Raw genomic sequence first — 15,437 nt, forward strand, 5'->3', positions numbered from 1 at the left:
CTTGCCTTCTGGGCTGTAATAGCCTGCAGATGTCCACTGGGATGTTTGCAGGAGGGATTTACCACCCTAACTGGGACCCCCCAAAAATGTGATGCATATGTAATGTGGGGAGGAAGTTATTTCCAGTTGCCTTAATCTTATCTGCCCACGAGTAGGAAAAGGAGATTCTGTGTGCAGCGGAGCTCTGTTACGCCATTAAACTGGCTGTCAGGACTGCAGGATATCTTTCTTCCCCTCAACTTGTCTTTTTTTCCGTGAATTTCCTGTCTGACCTTTTGTCCAATATTATGTCCTTTTAGGGGAGGGCCAAGAAGAGCTTGTCATATGTCACAACCTGCGAAGCACAGCGAACAGCCTCAAAATGACTCTGTGGGATAGGTTTTGTCTGTCTGTAACTTCTGCAGTTAGATGTTGGTTTGAGTTCAGGTCTTGCATTGGTGGCCCAGCATAATGAATGAGAGCTGGGAGACATCTGATTGCCGCCTTAGAAAAAAGGGAGTTTTGATATAGTAATTTACTTCAGACAAAGGCATTTACAATTCAAAACGTTTAGAGAAAGCTTTTGTGTTACTAATTAAAAAAGAAAAAACTATGTTAGAAGCTAATTAATCTTTGCACTGGGGAGGCAGAAATGAGATACAGCTTCCAAACTGACACAAAATACTGCATAATAGCTGATGGAAACCAGAATTTCCGAGTGGGATGAAAATTAATCATTTTGACTTTGAGTATGCTGGCAAACTTTGTGAAAATGAATGGTTGTTCAGGATTTTCTGTTTCAATTGATCATTATTTTTGTTAAGATGCCGCTTAAAACTTTTATTTACAGAAATGAAGGTAATGCAAAAAAAAAAAAACCTCTAGGGTGCAGTTAAATTTCCTCCCTCCACCCCAAGAAATCTGTTTGATGTGTTCTTTATTTTGCTTGGGTCTGCATGAGGGTTGTAATGCAGGTGTGTTTTTTAATCCAAGTCAACACTGGCCTCTTCCTAGCCCAGAGCAGAAGGGCTTCCTGCAGTCAACAGCCTTCCTGCTCAGGGTTGCGTGGGTGAAGTGCAAGCCTGCAGATGTGTGGCACTTCCAGCCCACAGAAAAGAGCCCCAGTGACTGTGAAAACCAGGTTTTTCGTTTGTTGTTTTTTGATTTTAGAGGATTCTTTGTGTTACTGACTGATTTCACTTTGTGTTTTCTGCTGCAGAAGCTGTCCGGGCAAACAGTAAACCCGATGCTGCGGATGTTCGGCCAGTCCCTGTCGGGGGGGGTCGATATGGATGGCAATGGTTATCCAGGTATGTCTGCTACTTGGCAGGGAGAGCACCGGGGAAACACACCATTGGGCTCAGAAAACAGCAGGCTGGTAATTTCCACGTTGCTGGTTCCTGCCATCGCAGGAGGCTGATGAAGCTGAGCAGTTTCTTCCCTTTGGCCTCTATTATTTGAAGCTCCTGTTAAGAATCTGAGCCGATTGCTTAATTCGGGTGTTTCCACAGTCATGACAAAGTCTTCAGATATTAAAGCAGAGGATTTCAGTATCTGGCCAAGGTTGTAAGTTTCTTGGAAGCTGCTCCGTCATGATGACAGTCTTAAAAAAAAAAAGTCAATAATATAATCGTAATAATAAAAATCAAACAAGGAAGTAGAAGTAAAGTAACATCACAGACTTAATCCTCCAGTTACAATACTTATGACATAATGATATTTGAAGGGACCAACTGGCTGATTTAAGTAATAAAAAGGCTTTTTTAGATATATACTCTGTAATTTAACAACTGATTCGAGAGAACTGAAGTCTATGCCTCCTTTGTAACTGTCTCAATGTTACAAAAATTTCAGATATGACTGTTGGAGCCTTTTTGTCAGACAATGTGGTACTTCTGAGGTGAGATGAATGTCTTTTTCATCTGCTGTTTTCTTTTCGTCTGTTTTCTGTTTACATCCTATGTGATCTAAGTCCCCCATCGCTCCAATTTTCTCCCTAGTTTATTGTGGTCAGAAGAAGCAAGCTGGATTACTTTTTAAGCAGAACCTTAGACATGGATGGTGTCAAAGAATGCACTATCTAATTTAAGCAGCATAGTGAGGGATGGCAATAAGTAGGACTCCTAAGGCTATGAAGGAAACAAAGGGTTAGAGCCAGAAGGAAATGTGTTGCATCTCAGGGCCTCTTTAGAAAGGTTGCTTTTCTATTATTCTTACATTTACATAAAGTAAATAAATTATGATTTGAGGGAATGCAGTTGAGCCAAAAGCCAGCTGTGTAAGGTTGCCAGGATGTAATTTTGCAAGTTATAATGGGACACAGAATGAAATAGGAGTCTTCAGGGAACTGAAATATGGAGACATTTTCAATGCACTCAGGATTTGGGCTGCTGTTTCAAGTGTAGTTAAGAGTTAAGTGCAATTGCTTGTTTCATCTGATGGAGAGAGGTGTGACAGCTTGGTTCACCACATGATGCAGGTGGAGAGTTAGAGTGGGGCTTTAGATGCACAGACCTAGGGAAGAGAACGGGAAGCTTGAATTTTGCCAGTAGCTCCGTTGTTACACTTGTTAATATTTAAAAGCAAAATCCTGTCAACACCTAGATGTCATTAGAAGGAGAAGTCACTAGACACTCCTGCATCTTAATGGAAGATGCAGGGATGTGGTGAGACTGGCAAGACAAATGCTGGAGCTGCAGAACAGACTGCTTCCTGTTCAAGACAGGAAAAACTTGGCTCTGTTTCCATTTGAATCAGTTAAAGAAAACAAAAAGAAAAAGGAGAGGGGAAAGAAATGCTCCTGATGATCAGCATGGCAGGTGGTCGGGTCTTCTGAAGAATTTTCTGTTCTTTCAAGATGCACGCAGAGGAAGCTGATTGCCTCTGTGAAAAGGTGTGCCAGGCCCCAGATGAGGTCTTGCAGCCCCACATCTCCGAAACTGCTAGAAAGAAAGCTGCATTTTTCTCCTGCATTGTTACTTGCAGGGGGGGAAGGCAATCTGGAAGGCTTGCTGTGATGAGAACATGCATCGCAACAGCGTGGTGACCTCTGTCCACACGTTCAGTCATGCTTGTGTGTTTCAGAGGAAATTAGCACATTACCAACTGACTTTGTGGGCAGCCCAATTAATTGCTGCTCCTGCCAATTTACAGCGTGTCCCTCTTGCTGTTTAGATTCAGATTAGGATAAAGAAATCAGCTTTTTCTTTTTTTCCCCCCTCACCCCTCCAGAAGCCTTTGTGAAGTCCTTTGGCCAAAACCAACAAAAGTTTTGCCAAGTGATATTAAAGGCTTTGGTGGAAGCCGCAGTGACTTGGGGCGGATCTTGTTGTTGTATTGCTCGCGTGTGTGTATGGCCATTTGACAGATGCATTGATTTTTTTTTTCCCCAGTGAATAACCAAGTGAGCTAACGTTAAGGAAAAATCACACAGTGCATCATGGCTGGAGAATTATTTTTTTTCTAGGAGAAATGTTTTTCTAGATGAGTTATAGCATTTATCCTATTATGTTCCCCCAAGCATTTGGAAAGAGTTTTTTCAAAGGTGTGAAATGATCCCAGGAAGCTCACTCTTTTTCATCCTTTCTCCTTCCCCTCCCATTATTGCATATATTTCTAGGTTTAGCATTTATCTCCATCCTCCATCTCAGAATGCAAACTTGCAGTGTTATTTCAGGCTGTGGTAAAGAGTCTGAGCAGCTGTTTCAGAGATTGATGTGTCTTGTTCCAGTCGATATGAATTAGGTGTAACCACAATCCTCGCTCTCTTCTCCCCCCTTTCCCCTGCCTCTAAATTAAGTGACTTGTGGAGTGAGAGTCCTGAAGTAGATTACTTTCATGGTCTGGCCTTGCACGGGTGCTGAGACTACCTTAGAAGTGATTCTGCTGGTTGCTGCACATATCTTTTACTACTGGGGTTGGTTTTGGAAGAACATGTTCATGATGAACATGTACAGAATTGAAACCACAAAGAATAACACTCGGTGAATTTTTAGGCTGAAGTCCTGCACTGGGAGCAGCTCAGGAGAGGCTGGGTTTCTGGGCTGCTTTTCCCAACCAAGCTGACAGGGCTTCTGTGTTGTGTGAGAGAGGAGACCCACCTGGGCCCCAAATGGCACTCGGTTTGCTCTGCAGTTCTGGCCGAGGTCTTCTTCAGCCAACAGTAGTTGTAGCAGTAACCCGGTGCTAGAGTTGCAAGGGTAGAAAGCTTAAAATGCAGTGATACAGAGTTCAGCAGTGTGGAAAGAGGGTTCAATTGTTACCACTCACTGGGAGGGAATTAGCCAAACATTTCCTCCTCCAGAAAACATAAATGTAGTGTCTGTTGCCCTTCTTACACGGTCAGAAAAATTATATATGAATCCATCTTCTACCCCTGTGCTCCCCCCTTGACTTTCAGGTCACAAATTTGTCTGTAGACCATCCTCTGGAAACCTAAGGTCTCTGCCTACCTGTTCCTGACCAACCAGGCTGCTTAGAAAACATTCTCACTTGCATCAGCTTGTCGTTCTTCATTGCCTAATTTTGTTATCCTCTTCAGTCATCAGGAAGGCTTTATGCAACTTTAGCTGGAGATGATTATTATTATGTATTATCAATTTCCCCAGCTGCCTGCTACAGCCTGTATCTGAGAAGTGAACTTCAAGCTGACATGGTTTTCAGTCAGTCACCAGTAGTCCTTGCCAGCTGGGTCAAATGCTAATTTATCTTACAGTTCAAATACACTCTCTTATTTTTCATGTCTGCTTAAAATTGTGCAATTTACCAAATTTACTTTATTGACCTTTGAGAATTTCCCTCACTCAGTTCCACTTCTCTGTTGGTCTCCAGATCCAGGCCTGTCATTACCATGGACATCTCCATTTTCCTGCCCTCCTCCATCAATATCACAGCTCCTCAGTGCCACGATGGCTTGCAGCCAGTGAACTGCCTCAATGTCACAGTATGCTTTCGCTTCAGTGGCAAGCATGTTCCTGGAGAAATAGGTAAGGTATCTGTGCCAGCGCTGGGCAGGGGCATGCTAGCAGGCCAGCCTGTGGTCGAGGGCTCCCTTTGGAGTCGGTGACAGAGCTTCTCTGTGAAATAAGTTGTTTCATGGTGAGCTGGGCTATGCAGTTCCAGAAAGTTGAAGGCTCCCTGAGAACCTTCTTGGGCATGTTTTACCTTCTGATGAGGCTGATGTAATACTGGCACAATTTCTTCCTCAGTTGAAAGGAGGGAAATGTGTCCTTGGGCTTACTGCAGGGACAAAGAACACAGAAGCAATTGATGCTTTTTAAGTTCATATTCCCTGTTTACCTCTTGAGAACACATTTATGTTTCCATATCCTCTCTCAGTGTTATCAGAAAGCAGGTGTGACTTGCTCCAGGTTAAGTTTTTGACAGTTTACAAGGAGCTCTTGAAATGGAGGTCTAGAAATCTGAATTCCTACCAGACGTGAGCAAATCCTTTTCTGTGCATCAGTCTAACTATCTGTAAAATGTTTATAAATACACCAGTATTTTCCTGATGGCAGGACTATCTTCCAGGTTAGTTAGTCTCTGTAAAACATGTGGAGTTTCTTGGGTGAATGGAATTGTCTAAGGTATGTAATTGTGGAAGCCTTTACATCTTGGCTGCATTGAAATATTGTCTTTTACATCCCAATGCTTACAAGTCCTAGATATTATGTGAAGTACTATGGGATAGATACGACATTTCTAAATATTGTAAGGTCTGGGTTTATTTGGTTCAGCCAAAATGTTTTACCTTTGCCATACTTTAGGAATGGCAGAGGACTTGCAGCGTGCTGTTCAGGGAAGACACCTCAGCCTCACTGCTGCTGCGTCTCTGCAGTGGGTCTGGTGAGGAGCTGGGGGAAGCAGTGTCTTCTGCTCTGTGCCCTAGCTTTTCTCAGTTGCTAATCAAGAAGGGTGGGAGTTGCATCTGTGTATCCCAGTATGCAGAGCCTGCCACAGTATTTGGATTTTAAATGAGTCAGAGAAGTAAAAAGCTTCTTGCTACTTCTCCTGCCAGTCACATGGAGTGAGAACTACAAGCTGCTTTTTGAAGCTGCTCTCTGCAGCTTGTCACTGTTACCTAAACAGCTCAAAAAAGTAGGATTACTAAATTTAAGATTCCTCTGAATTCTAACATATTGGTGCAACTGAGACTTTGGTTTCTATTTTCCTTCCCTGTAAATGATGACTCTCAGCAGACAAATACATGCCTAGATAAAGTATTTTTTGTACTGTCTGTTACTCTATCAGTTAAGAAAATGCTTATTTCTGAATGATCCAGGGGTGTTAATTCCTTTCTGAAAATTACTGAATAGATTTTCTGAATATCTAGGTTTTCTTATGTTCTTGGGGGTACTGTTTAAAATGTTTCTTTTGCTTTGATTTCGTATCTCTAGACCCATGGCTAAGTGAGCTGCCTTTTTTCCCAATCTAAATATGTTCCCCTTCTTTGCAAAAGACATGTTTTCCTGTTCATCATGTATTGCAAGAGCCAGTTGAATTCCCCTGTGTTGTCATACAAACTGTACTCCTGATGATTTATTGTGGTGAAAGCACATGTGCATCTTCTTTGGCGAGTAACATCCATCTCATTACAAGGAATTTTTTCACTATTAAGTAGATGATTATAAAACTTCCAACCATTGTCCTTTTATACAATGCTTCTAGCAAAGTGATTTGTCTTAAAAACACTGCAGCCAGAACTATCTCACTGTATAAAACCCCTTGGGAATATGATTTGGATAAAATATCTCAGATAAGCTTTCAGTTTGTAATCTAAGAGGCAGGCCATTTTAATTATGTTGCAGTTGAAGAGTATCAACTAAAAAAAGGGTGGAACAATTCATGGAAATATTGCAACGGTTCCTCTCCTGCGTGGTTAAATGTGAGGAAAAAAATAGAATAGCCCTGTAAGTACATTGTTGTCCAGTTTGGACTCTGAAAGGCATATGGAGGTGTTAAAATGCTATGTCAAAGTTTTGTGGCTAAAAGTGTTGGGTTCGTCTCATCTTTGGTGGTGGTCTGTTAAGTCAGGCAGTGAGAACACAGGGCTCACCAGGAATGCTGCTCCCCACAGGCTTGTCCCTGCGGATGCTCAAGACTGCTGCTTACTGGTGAAAAGCTGGGTGTTGCTCTTGCTTTTGGGCAGCTGAAGTTGGTCACCTGCTACGCAGTGTTTAGAAAGTCAAGCTGAACGTTCAGGCAGCATTCTTCTGTGGCAAACGTATGTCTTCAGTGTTGATTTGAAAGTGTGGTTATTTTGTTAACTGGTGTGTGAAGGAAAGTTGACTTCATCTAGCACTTCCTCACACTTCCATAGAAACCTTCCCAGCCCTCCTCTCTTTTTATTTTTTTTTTCCTTCTAATGGTAGTTGCAATACTGCTGGCCATATAACAGCTATCTGAGGATCTGTGTTTATTGATACTGCCAATGACAGTATAATTCCCATCCATTTTGTGGATACTGTTTGCAGACTACAGTCTTCAGAAGTATGAATTTATTGCAGAAATGTTTTTGCCTGAAAAAAGTGCAGTGCCCAAGTGAAGCATGTGCTCTGCGCAGTGTGCCAGCCATTGTCTGACCCTTCGCTCTGCCGCAGTGCTTGCTAGAGAGCCCAGCGTCTGCTCACGCCCACGGACAGAGACAGCCTCTGCCACGTCTTGGATGTGTGAGAAATACAGCATTTTAAGTTTTCACTCTTTTACCTCAGAATCAATCCCACTCAGGCTGCTCCTCCCTCACTTGAAGGGCCGTTGCTTTGTCTTCCCTGGGGTCTGTATTTGCAGGAAAGGCAGGGATGAGAGAAAGGCCCTTCCTAGCCTGAAGGAGCAGGCTTCAGCCTGTTCACACCACGTGCCTCTGGGTGACCAGAACAAGAAAACAGGCTGCTGGCATCTCTGTGTATCAAGTGCTGCTTCTGCATTCATCCCTGCAGGAGAATGGAAGTAAACTTGTGCCTATAGTCTGGATAATTTCCTCTACAATAATAGCAGTACCAGCGTGAGAATTAGGTGAATTTTAGTGGCTATGAAAATGAAGGGTTTGGGGCATTTGACTGGAGTTAGGCAGATGCATTAGAAATGGCTTCAGAGTTTCTTCTGTACTCTTCACTTCAGATGTGCATCACTTGTGTGTTGATCCATTTCCAGTGTAGTCCTCTTGTCCCAAATACTGTCACCTGAAAGACTGGTGTGAGATTTGGTGTGGTATAGCAGGTTCTTTGATAATTTCACTCTGAATGCGTTTCTAGGACTGAAGAAACATGCCTGATCCAAACTTCATACCTGTATCCTGCTGTAGTTTGGTGCAGGAATATTGTTTCTGTCTGTCTCTCCTTTTTGCAGTCTGCTTGGATGAAGGCCTGAGTCAGTGCTATGCTCTGAATGCCTCAGAAGCAGGGGTGCTGTGAGACAGGATTTGAAGTGAGAGCAAGAGTAAAGCTTTTTGGAGGAGGATGGTGGGAATGTCCCATGTACGTTGTCATTTGCTAGGGCAAATTATTTGAATACTTTTGTTCCTTAAAAATTTTGTCTGCAAACAAAGTTTATGAATTGTTTTCTCCTTGTAATTATTGGTAGAGATGATGAAGAAACATATTCCTCTTCCAATGGCTTTTTGTTATGAGTACATTCTTTATTTTCTCCATGTGGTACCTCCCCTACCCCGCTGTGAATCAGTACTATAGCTAGTAGTTTAACAAGCACTTACAGATTTGCTTAACCCTGCCAAGTTTTTTGTATGCTGCAGCATCATCTGAGTGGGTGACAAAGGGGTGTGCTGGGCAGCTTGGGGTGTGTAACCCCTCCAATTAGCACAGTCAGCTGTAGTTCCCATTTTAGCTTACAGGATACTGCTGCCCGATTTCAATCCCTCCTCACTCTTCTCTGCTTCACAGCTGCCTTCAGCCCTGTGAGGGGGTAACTCTTGCATCATGAGTACATATGTGCCACTTAGGATGAAAATCCATTATAAAATGCCTGCTACCATTTACTTGGTGCATCTGTTACAGGCTGGAGTAACTTGCCTGGTCTGCTGGCTGATGGTCCTCTTGCAGGTATGACCAAAAACTTCTCAGAGGGAGCTTATCAAAGCTTTTAAGCATTTAACTTTAGTTATGGAAAATGAATAGTCATTAGAAGAATCAAGCCCTTCATCTGAGCTTATCAAATCCATGCCAGAGTTTTATCTGGATCGTGTGAAGTTGGGTAGGCAGATCCCCAGAAACATTTCTAACCAGACCTGCTTAAAGCTGCTGGACAACTAATTGAAGGCATTACTTGGAAGAGTTAATTTGCTAGCGAAAACTTTCCTCCTGATCTCCTACTGGAGTGAGCAGGAGGAATTTTATACCACCAGCAGTGCTAAGTTTGGCCAGTTATCTCCCCACCCTGGTTGCTTTTTGGAAGCAGAGAAGCTGGGGAGGGGAAAAAAAAAAAAACCTTACTCATGATATTTCAGTTTTTCCACTGATGTGACATCATTGGATATAACATAGAAACAAGTTGTCAAAATAAAGGGGAGGCAGGGGGGAGGACGGGAACTGTGCTGCTTGATTGAAAACATCCACTGCCGTTTCAGAGTGACAGTAGCTGGGATTGCTTTGCTTGGAGGCCTGGTACGGGGCTCGCGTTGGGATGCGTCTCCACGCCTGCAGTGAGGAATTGTTCAGTGTCAGGACCGTGTCGTGCTTCCTTCAGAGAGCCTCTGAGCCTCCCCAGGAGCCCCTGCAAGCTCTGCAGCCCTGCCTTCCTTGGTGATCCTCCTTCGAAGAGGGCTGTGTCTCCCTGTGAGGCTTTTTGCCTCTGCCTACGCAGGGCCTTGGTTTGCTAATGGCTTTTCTTGTCTTTATTCTTGCAATGCCGGTGCGGATCTCAGCATGTGTTTGTGTATGCGAGGTCTTGAAAGTGGAGGGAGACAGCTGGGGATGGGTGTGGGATGTACACACTTTAAAAAATAAAAACACGTTAAGAAAGAAACTCCTGGGATTTTGAAAAGGCTAAACCCTGTGCTTCTGTTTAGGTGGTGTTCTTTAGTGGGACTGAGCAAACGCCACTTCACTGAGAGTTTGGTGCTGTGCTTGGTGCTGTGCTTATCAGAATTTCAAGCACTTTCAAGGCATTATCCTTCTAAGCAAGTTATTCTGCCAAAAGCAAGCAAAAAAAATTCAGGTGGAGTCCTGTGATGGTAGTTAGGCTAGTCCCTCAGCTGTGGCTTTTCTTACTATCTAGGTTATGTCTCTGGTTGCTTTACGTGAATTTGAGTGAGCTTTCCATCAGAATGCAACGCAGCGCACATGGAAGTGAGGCCGGTTTGAATTATGTGAATCATGAATGTTCACAAAGACTTTAGCACCAAGTTTTACAATATCATTAAATAAATTCTTCAAAGTGGTGGAATTTTGGTGAGAAATGATTGGAGTGATAGCATTGGCAGCAGTGTTAATTTAAAGAGACTAGGATTTTCATTGATTTAAAAAAAAAAACAAAAACCCACCACTAGAAAACCAAATAAAACCACACCAAAACCCAGCAAAGGCCCCTTGCTGAAATTTGGTATAGAAGACCTCAGTCCAGGAATGTGTTACATTTACATTGATTATTTATAAAATTCTGGCTTTAAAAATAGTTTACATTTATAGGGAGCATATTATCTGGCATCAATCATTTAGTACTGAAAACATAAATAAAAGTTGAAGTACTAATTTGGCAAGCATTCTAGATATGTAAGGAATCAACACAAGAGCTGGTGCTGTTTACAAAGATTTTAAATTAATTAAACCATTTATAGTGAGCCAATCTCATGGTAGTCCCGTTATTGCCTTGATAACAGCTGAAATCAATACAGGCAGTGGTCTGTGGTGAGTGAAAGGACCTCACAGCCTGTGTTACCCTTGTCTGTAGAAAGCAGCAGAGTAAGGATTTGTGCTTCGTGCCGTTTTATTACTCCTGTTCTTGCATCTACTGAAAGGAAAGGGCTAGTCAGCTTGGATTGTTCAATCACTGTGCAACTACTTTAGGAAACAACTAAGCTTTCTTTTGGACACAGATGCATCCAGTCATGAACCAACAGACTTTGTTAAGCTACCTATTCTGTAAACCAGCAGGAAACAGGATTCACAGAGATGTAGCTCATGAGTCCCTGAGTTTGTTTTCTATAAACTGCCAGGGATGTCTAACATCTGAAAGGGGGAGATGCCGAGTGCAAGGCAGCGACCTCTAGTTAAGGCCTAAGTGCAGGGGTGACTGCAAATAACAGAAGGGATTGTCAGGAAGTGCCACATCCTGGTTGACATTTGCATGGTTTGTGCTGTTCTAGAAGAAAAACAAAGCTTGACGCTGCTGCTGGTGTTGTGTTTGTGCTTTTTCTGTTAGCAACATAGTTTAAACATCTCTTGTTTCTTTTTTCTGTTCATTAAGCATGTGTGTCTAGATGTATTTTTATACATCATTTCCTATGGGAAAGGATGGGCTGGGGAATGTAGCAACACGAAACCTGGGAGTACATTAGTAATTGGATTTGGTTTTGTGCAGCCACAGGAAACTCAGTGATTGATTGAGGGCCTGCAAGGGTTGACCTTTCTTCAAGCACACATGCCCCGAGGCAACAGGATCCATTGATAGGTGTCTAGAAAATAACTATTGTTCACTGACATCCTTTGTTTTCTTCTTCTTCCTTTTTAAAACAGGTTTGAATTATAACTTGACTGCTGATGTGGCAAAGAAGGAAAAGAGCCAGCAACCCAGAGTTTACTTTGTGACTTCTGGAGAGACAGTGGGGCAGATCACAGAGAAGTTACAGCTGTCATACATGCAGGAAAAGTGTGATCATTACCTAGCGTATGTCAAGGTCAGTTCATTCTTGTCCTTACTTATGTTGGCCTCACTGCAATTCCACTGTGGCTTATTATTTTTTTTTTAGTATCCAGACAATTAAAGTGGTGCTGCTTGGCTTCAGATGTTCTTTGTTTTCCTGATGGGTGAATTTTTTTTGGTGGAAGCCCAAAACTTCTTGCTTGGCATGATTTGTCAGTCTGAGCACCATCAGGCCTTCAAGACCTGGTGCCAGGAATACGTATTTATTTACTTTTGATCAGGTGCATTTGCAGGGGATTTCTTTCTTCTTTTGGCTTGGTTTGTTGCTACACTCGTTATACTGAAAATAAGGAGACAAAGTTTTGTTTTGGCAGGAGCAAGAGCTTTAGTTTTGTGTAAGGTCTGACTGTACAAGAGGCTGGTGATGCAATCTGCATGGGAATGGCAGGATAACATGGGGTCTGTCCTGGAGCAGTTGGGCTCTTGGGTTTGAAGAGCACCCTGGACTTCATCTGGGCTTCAAAATAGCAGTGGAGTAACTTAATTTCACACATGTCATGGTCATAGAGATACAGAGAGTGCTCTCCAGACATACTGTGACATAGAAAGGGTCTGATTTTCCTGTAAAATAATTTTCATCCAAGGTCTACTGGGACTATAGTTATCTGCTTGACAGCTGTTGTTGAAGAAATGTCACCAGGTGCCATTCTGTTTGCAAAGTAAGCACAATAGTTTTCTTCTCAGTGAAAAAGTTATAGAATGGATTTAAAAATTATACAGGAAGGAGATTTATCTTTTAAACCACCTGTGTCTTAGAAGCACTAATCTGTATCACCAGTCTAGTGGGAAGTATGGTTGTGTGGTGAGCTGCATATCCTCCTTACTGAAGGACATGTTCCCATAGATGAGTATGACCTAAATTCAATGGATATCGCTTGGCACTGTCTTGTTTTGAGAATCCAGCAGGTCCAGACATCCCTCAATATATAAACTTTTCCAGGAAGCTGCTTCATGCCTAAAAACTCTGAGAACAGGAGATAGAATTCATCCTTTGACTTTATCAACATTTTGTGCATGACTGTTGAGAGAAAATAAAATAAAGGGAGCACCAAGGAGGAAATGCTGTGCTATTGTGTGGATCGCTGGGAAGAAACTAAGTATCTTCCATGGCTTTTTGTTTCTCAAACAACCTTTCTGTTGTGGAAAAGCTTGTTAAAGAAAAAGCAGACCTATGAGATTACCATTACTTAGAAAATATGGCTGTGAGTTTACTCATTCTGGTTTTTCTCAAATAAGCACATCTGGTTAGGCTTTCATGTATTGAGTTTGGATGAAAAGGAGCCATATGCCTTTCTATCTTAACCCAATAACGATTTCTTTCACACTAGCCTTGCTGTAGTTTTTGGGTACCACGCAGAATTCATTAAAGAGCTACATATGCCTAGGAAACTATTTATTGTAGCATTTCTAGCTGTTGTTGGGAATGCAAGGTAAGAACTATTTTTCTAGAAAATTACTGGAAAATTTGATTTTTATAGGCAAGAGAAATGTTTAAGCATGTTTAAAAATACTAACAACTTAAAGCAAACCAGCTGGTTAACGAACAAGACTACTGGCTTTTTGTATGATATAAGCAGTTGTTTTTCACAGTTGGAAGAAAAGCAGGAAGTGTTGTTTGTTCATGTAAGGGAGAATGCAAAGTAGTGGAGAAAGATAATCCCTATGCTTTCATGGGAAAGGTGATATGGTCCACAAGGCTACATGACATTAAAAACATCAAAGAGTCCTGCAGACTCTGGAGGAGTGGAAGTGGGGTCATGATCTTTCACAGCTATCCTTAAGTAACAGCTAGTAAAACAAAAACAACCCCCCTGAAAAGCAAAAAAACTTCCCCAACTCCAACCGGAAATCTCCTTGATTGCATAGTTTTGTGACGGAATGGGTGATAAAAGATGTGGGCTTAAAATATACAGGGTATTTCACTTAAGCTTTCCTCTTTCCTTTCATTTACTGTATGCCCGATGAATTCTGCTCCATGGCAAATAGAATTGTTTGCAGTTGCGTCTTTAATCTGTTCACTTGATTGCTGTTTGTTTGAATCCTTGGTGACAAATAGGTTTATACGGCAACATGAGGATGTCAGTTCTGGACTGCCTGTGGTCAAGGATAGAGAAACTGTTTGGACTTGTGTGTGACCTCATGTGCTAGCTTGGCAAACCCTACCAGGTGAACAAGGAGTCCAGTCCAAATGGCACACAGCAGAGCTCCCTTAGTTCAACAAAAGCCTGTGCCAGGCCTTGCTGGATGACATTGTCTTACCAACATGTAGTTCTAGCATGCTAGAGGCATAAAACAGAAGGACTGAAAAAAGTAATGGAAAAAACTAGACCTATACAGGTTTGCTGCAATTTCTTTTGACAGGTTTAATCTCAAGACCCCAGTGAAACTGAGCACTAAGTCTGCAAATGAACTGACAGGGATAGTCATGAAATCGTTTTGCAACTGATGTGTCAACATTTTGAGCATGACTCCTTTCCTATATGTGGTTCTCTCTCAAGACAGGAGCTACGGTTCTTATTGCTGCTACTGAATTTGAGTATTAAAGTCCGTCTTTCCTTATAGCTGTGTGACTGATATAAGTGGATCTCAGAAAGTTTGTAGGATAGATGTAGCTTGAAACTTGATCTTGTAAGAGGTAGGTTACAAAATTACTGCTTAAGTTGTGGGAATTATGGTAGTTCATGAGAAAATGTGTTTTTCTGGTTGAGAACAGTGAATGAACTGGAAATGCTTTGGGACTTCAGCATGCTCTGAGTCTGGTTTTATAGTGGTCATGAGGAAATAGAGATTCAGTTTTCTGACATTTTTTCCCCCCCCCCCCTCTTCATTGGAATCTGTTTGATGATTTCTAGTGAAGAAACTAATTTTTCACTATACATGGACAGTGCCTTAGGTATTATCTACAAAAGCTGCCTTTGTTTTAATTTAAACAACCTTTGGAGGTTTGACTCATACATTCAGTAGAAAATGGGCAGCTGGTGTAAGTGGCTATTAATTGAGAAGTTCAGGAGCATCGCTGGTTTTCTTGTGTTGGTGCGTAGCTGATCCCCGCCGTCTCTCAGGAGGCGCTTCACTGCTGGACAGTTCCTCCTCCGGCCGTCTGGAGATGGTGGTGCTGCCACTACAGACCATTTCTCCTTCAACCGTGAGAAGACTACTAACAGCAGATAAATATATTTCATGGTAACTGTCAGTCAGTTTTGCTGGGGGAAAATGAAGGAAAAGTTTCAATCCGATTAGCTTTTTTTGTTTGTTTAAGAAAAGGGATTTGTTTTTTGGTAGAAGGAATGGCAAACATAAATGTGAGAAGATGGAATGTGGTACTAAGAGGAGAAGAAGCAGAGGTTGCAGAAGGGTCTAGAAACAGAAAAGATGAAAAATAGATGGGTTTGAAGGCTTTACAAGTGTCTCCTTAATCTTAATATCTGGGCCTGCGGCTGGAATATAGAGGGTTTTTTTTCTTGGGAACGGCACTTCTTTGATAGTGCTCAGAATACTTGAGCTATGTGTTTAAGATGTGCTGTGATCAGGGTATGGACTCTGAGGAAACACTGTTTCCCCTTTCCAGTAACTGCACTGGTTGTTTC

The 15,437-nt window shown here is 42.1% G+C and overlaps 1 protein-coding gene across 1 annotated transcript in view; it reads left to right on the forward strand.

Moving 5' to 3' along the window:
- The window catches only part of ITGA9 (integrin subunit alpha 9), a 228,249-nt gene that overhangs the window by 39,081 nt on the left and 173,731 nt on the right, over positions 1 to 15,437 (forward strand). The window contains exons 12-15 of the mRNA XM_074900986.1: positions 1,199 to 1,289; positions 1,834 to 1,879; positions 4,810 to 4,964; positions 11,664 to 11,824. Of these exons, the coding sequence (XP_074757087.1) occupies positions 1,199 to 1,289; positions 1,834 to 1,879; positions 4,810 to 4,964; positions 11,664 to 11,824 (453 nt within the window). The remainder of the gene's footprint in view (positions 1 to 1,198; positions 1,290 to 1,833; positions 1,880 to 4,809; positions 4,965 to 11,663; positions 11,825 to 15,437) is intronic.

This window comes from Athene noctua, chromosome 2 (assembly GCF_965140245.1).
Source record: "Athene noctua chromosome 2, bAthNoc1.hap1.1, whole genome shotgun sequence".
Lineage (NCBI taxonomy): Eukaryota > Metazoa > Chordata > Aves > Strigiformes > Strigidae > Athene > Athene noctua.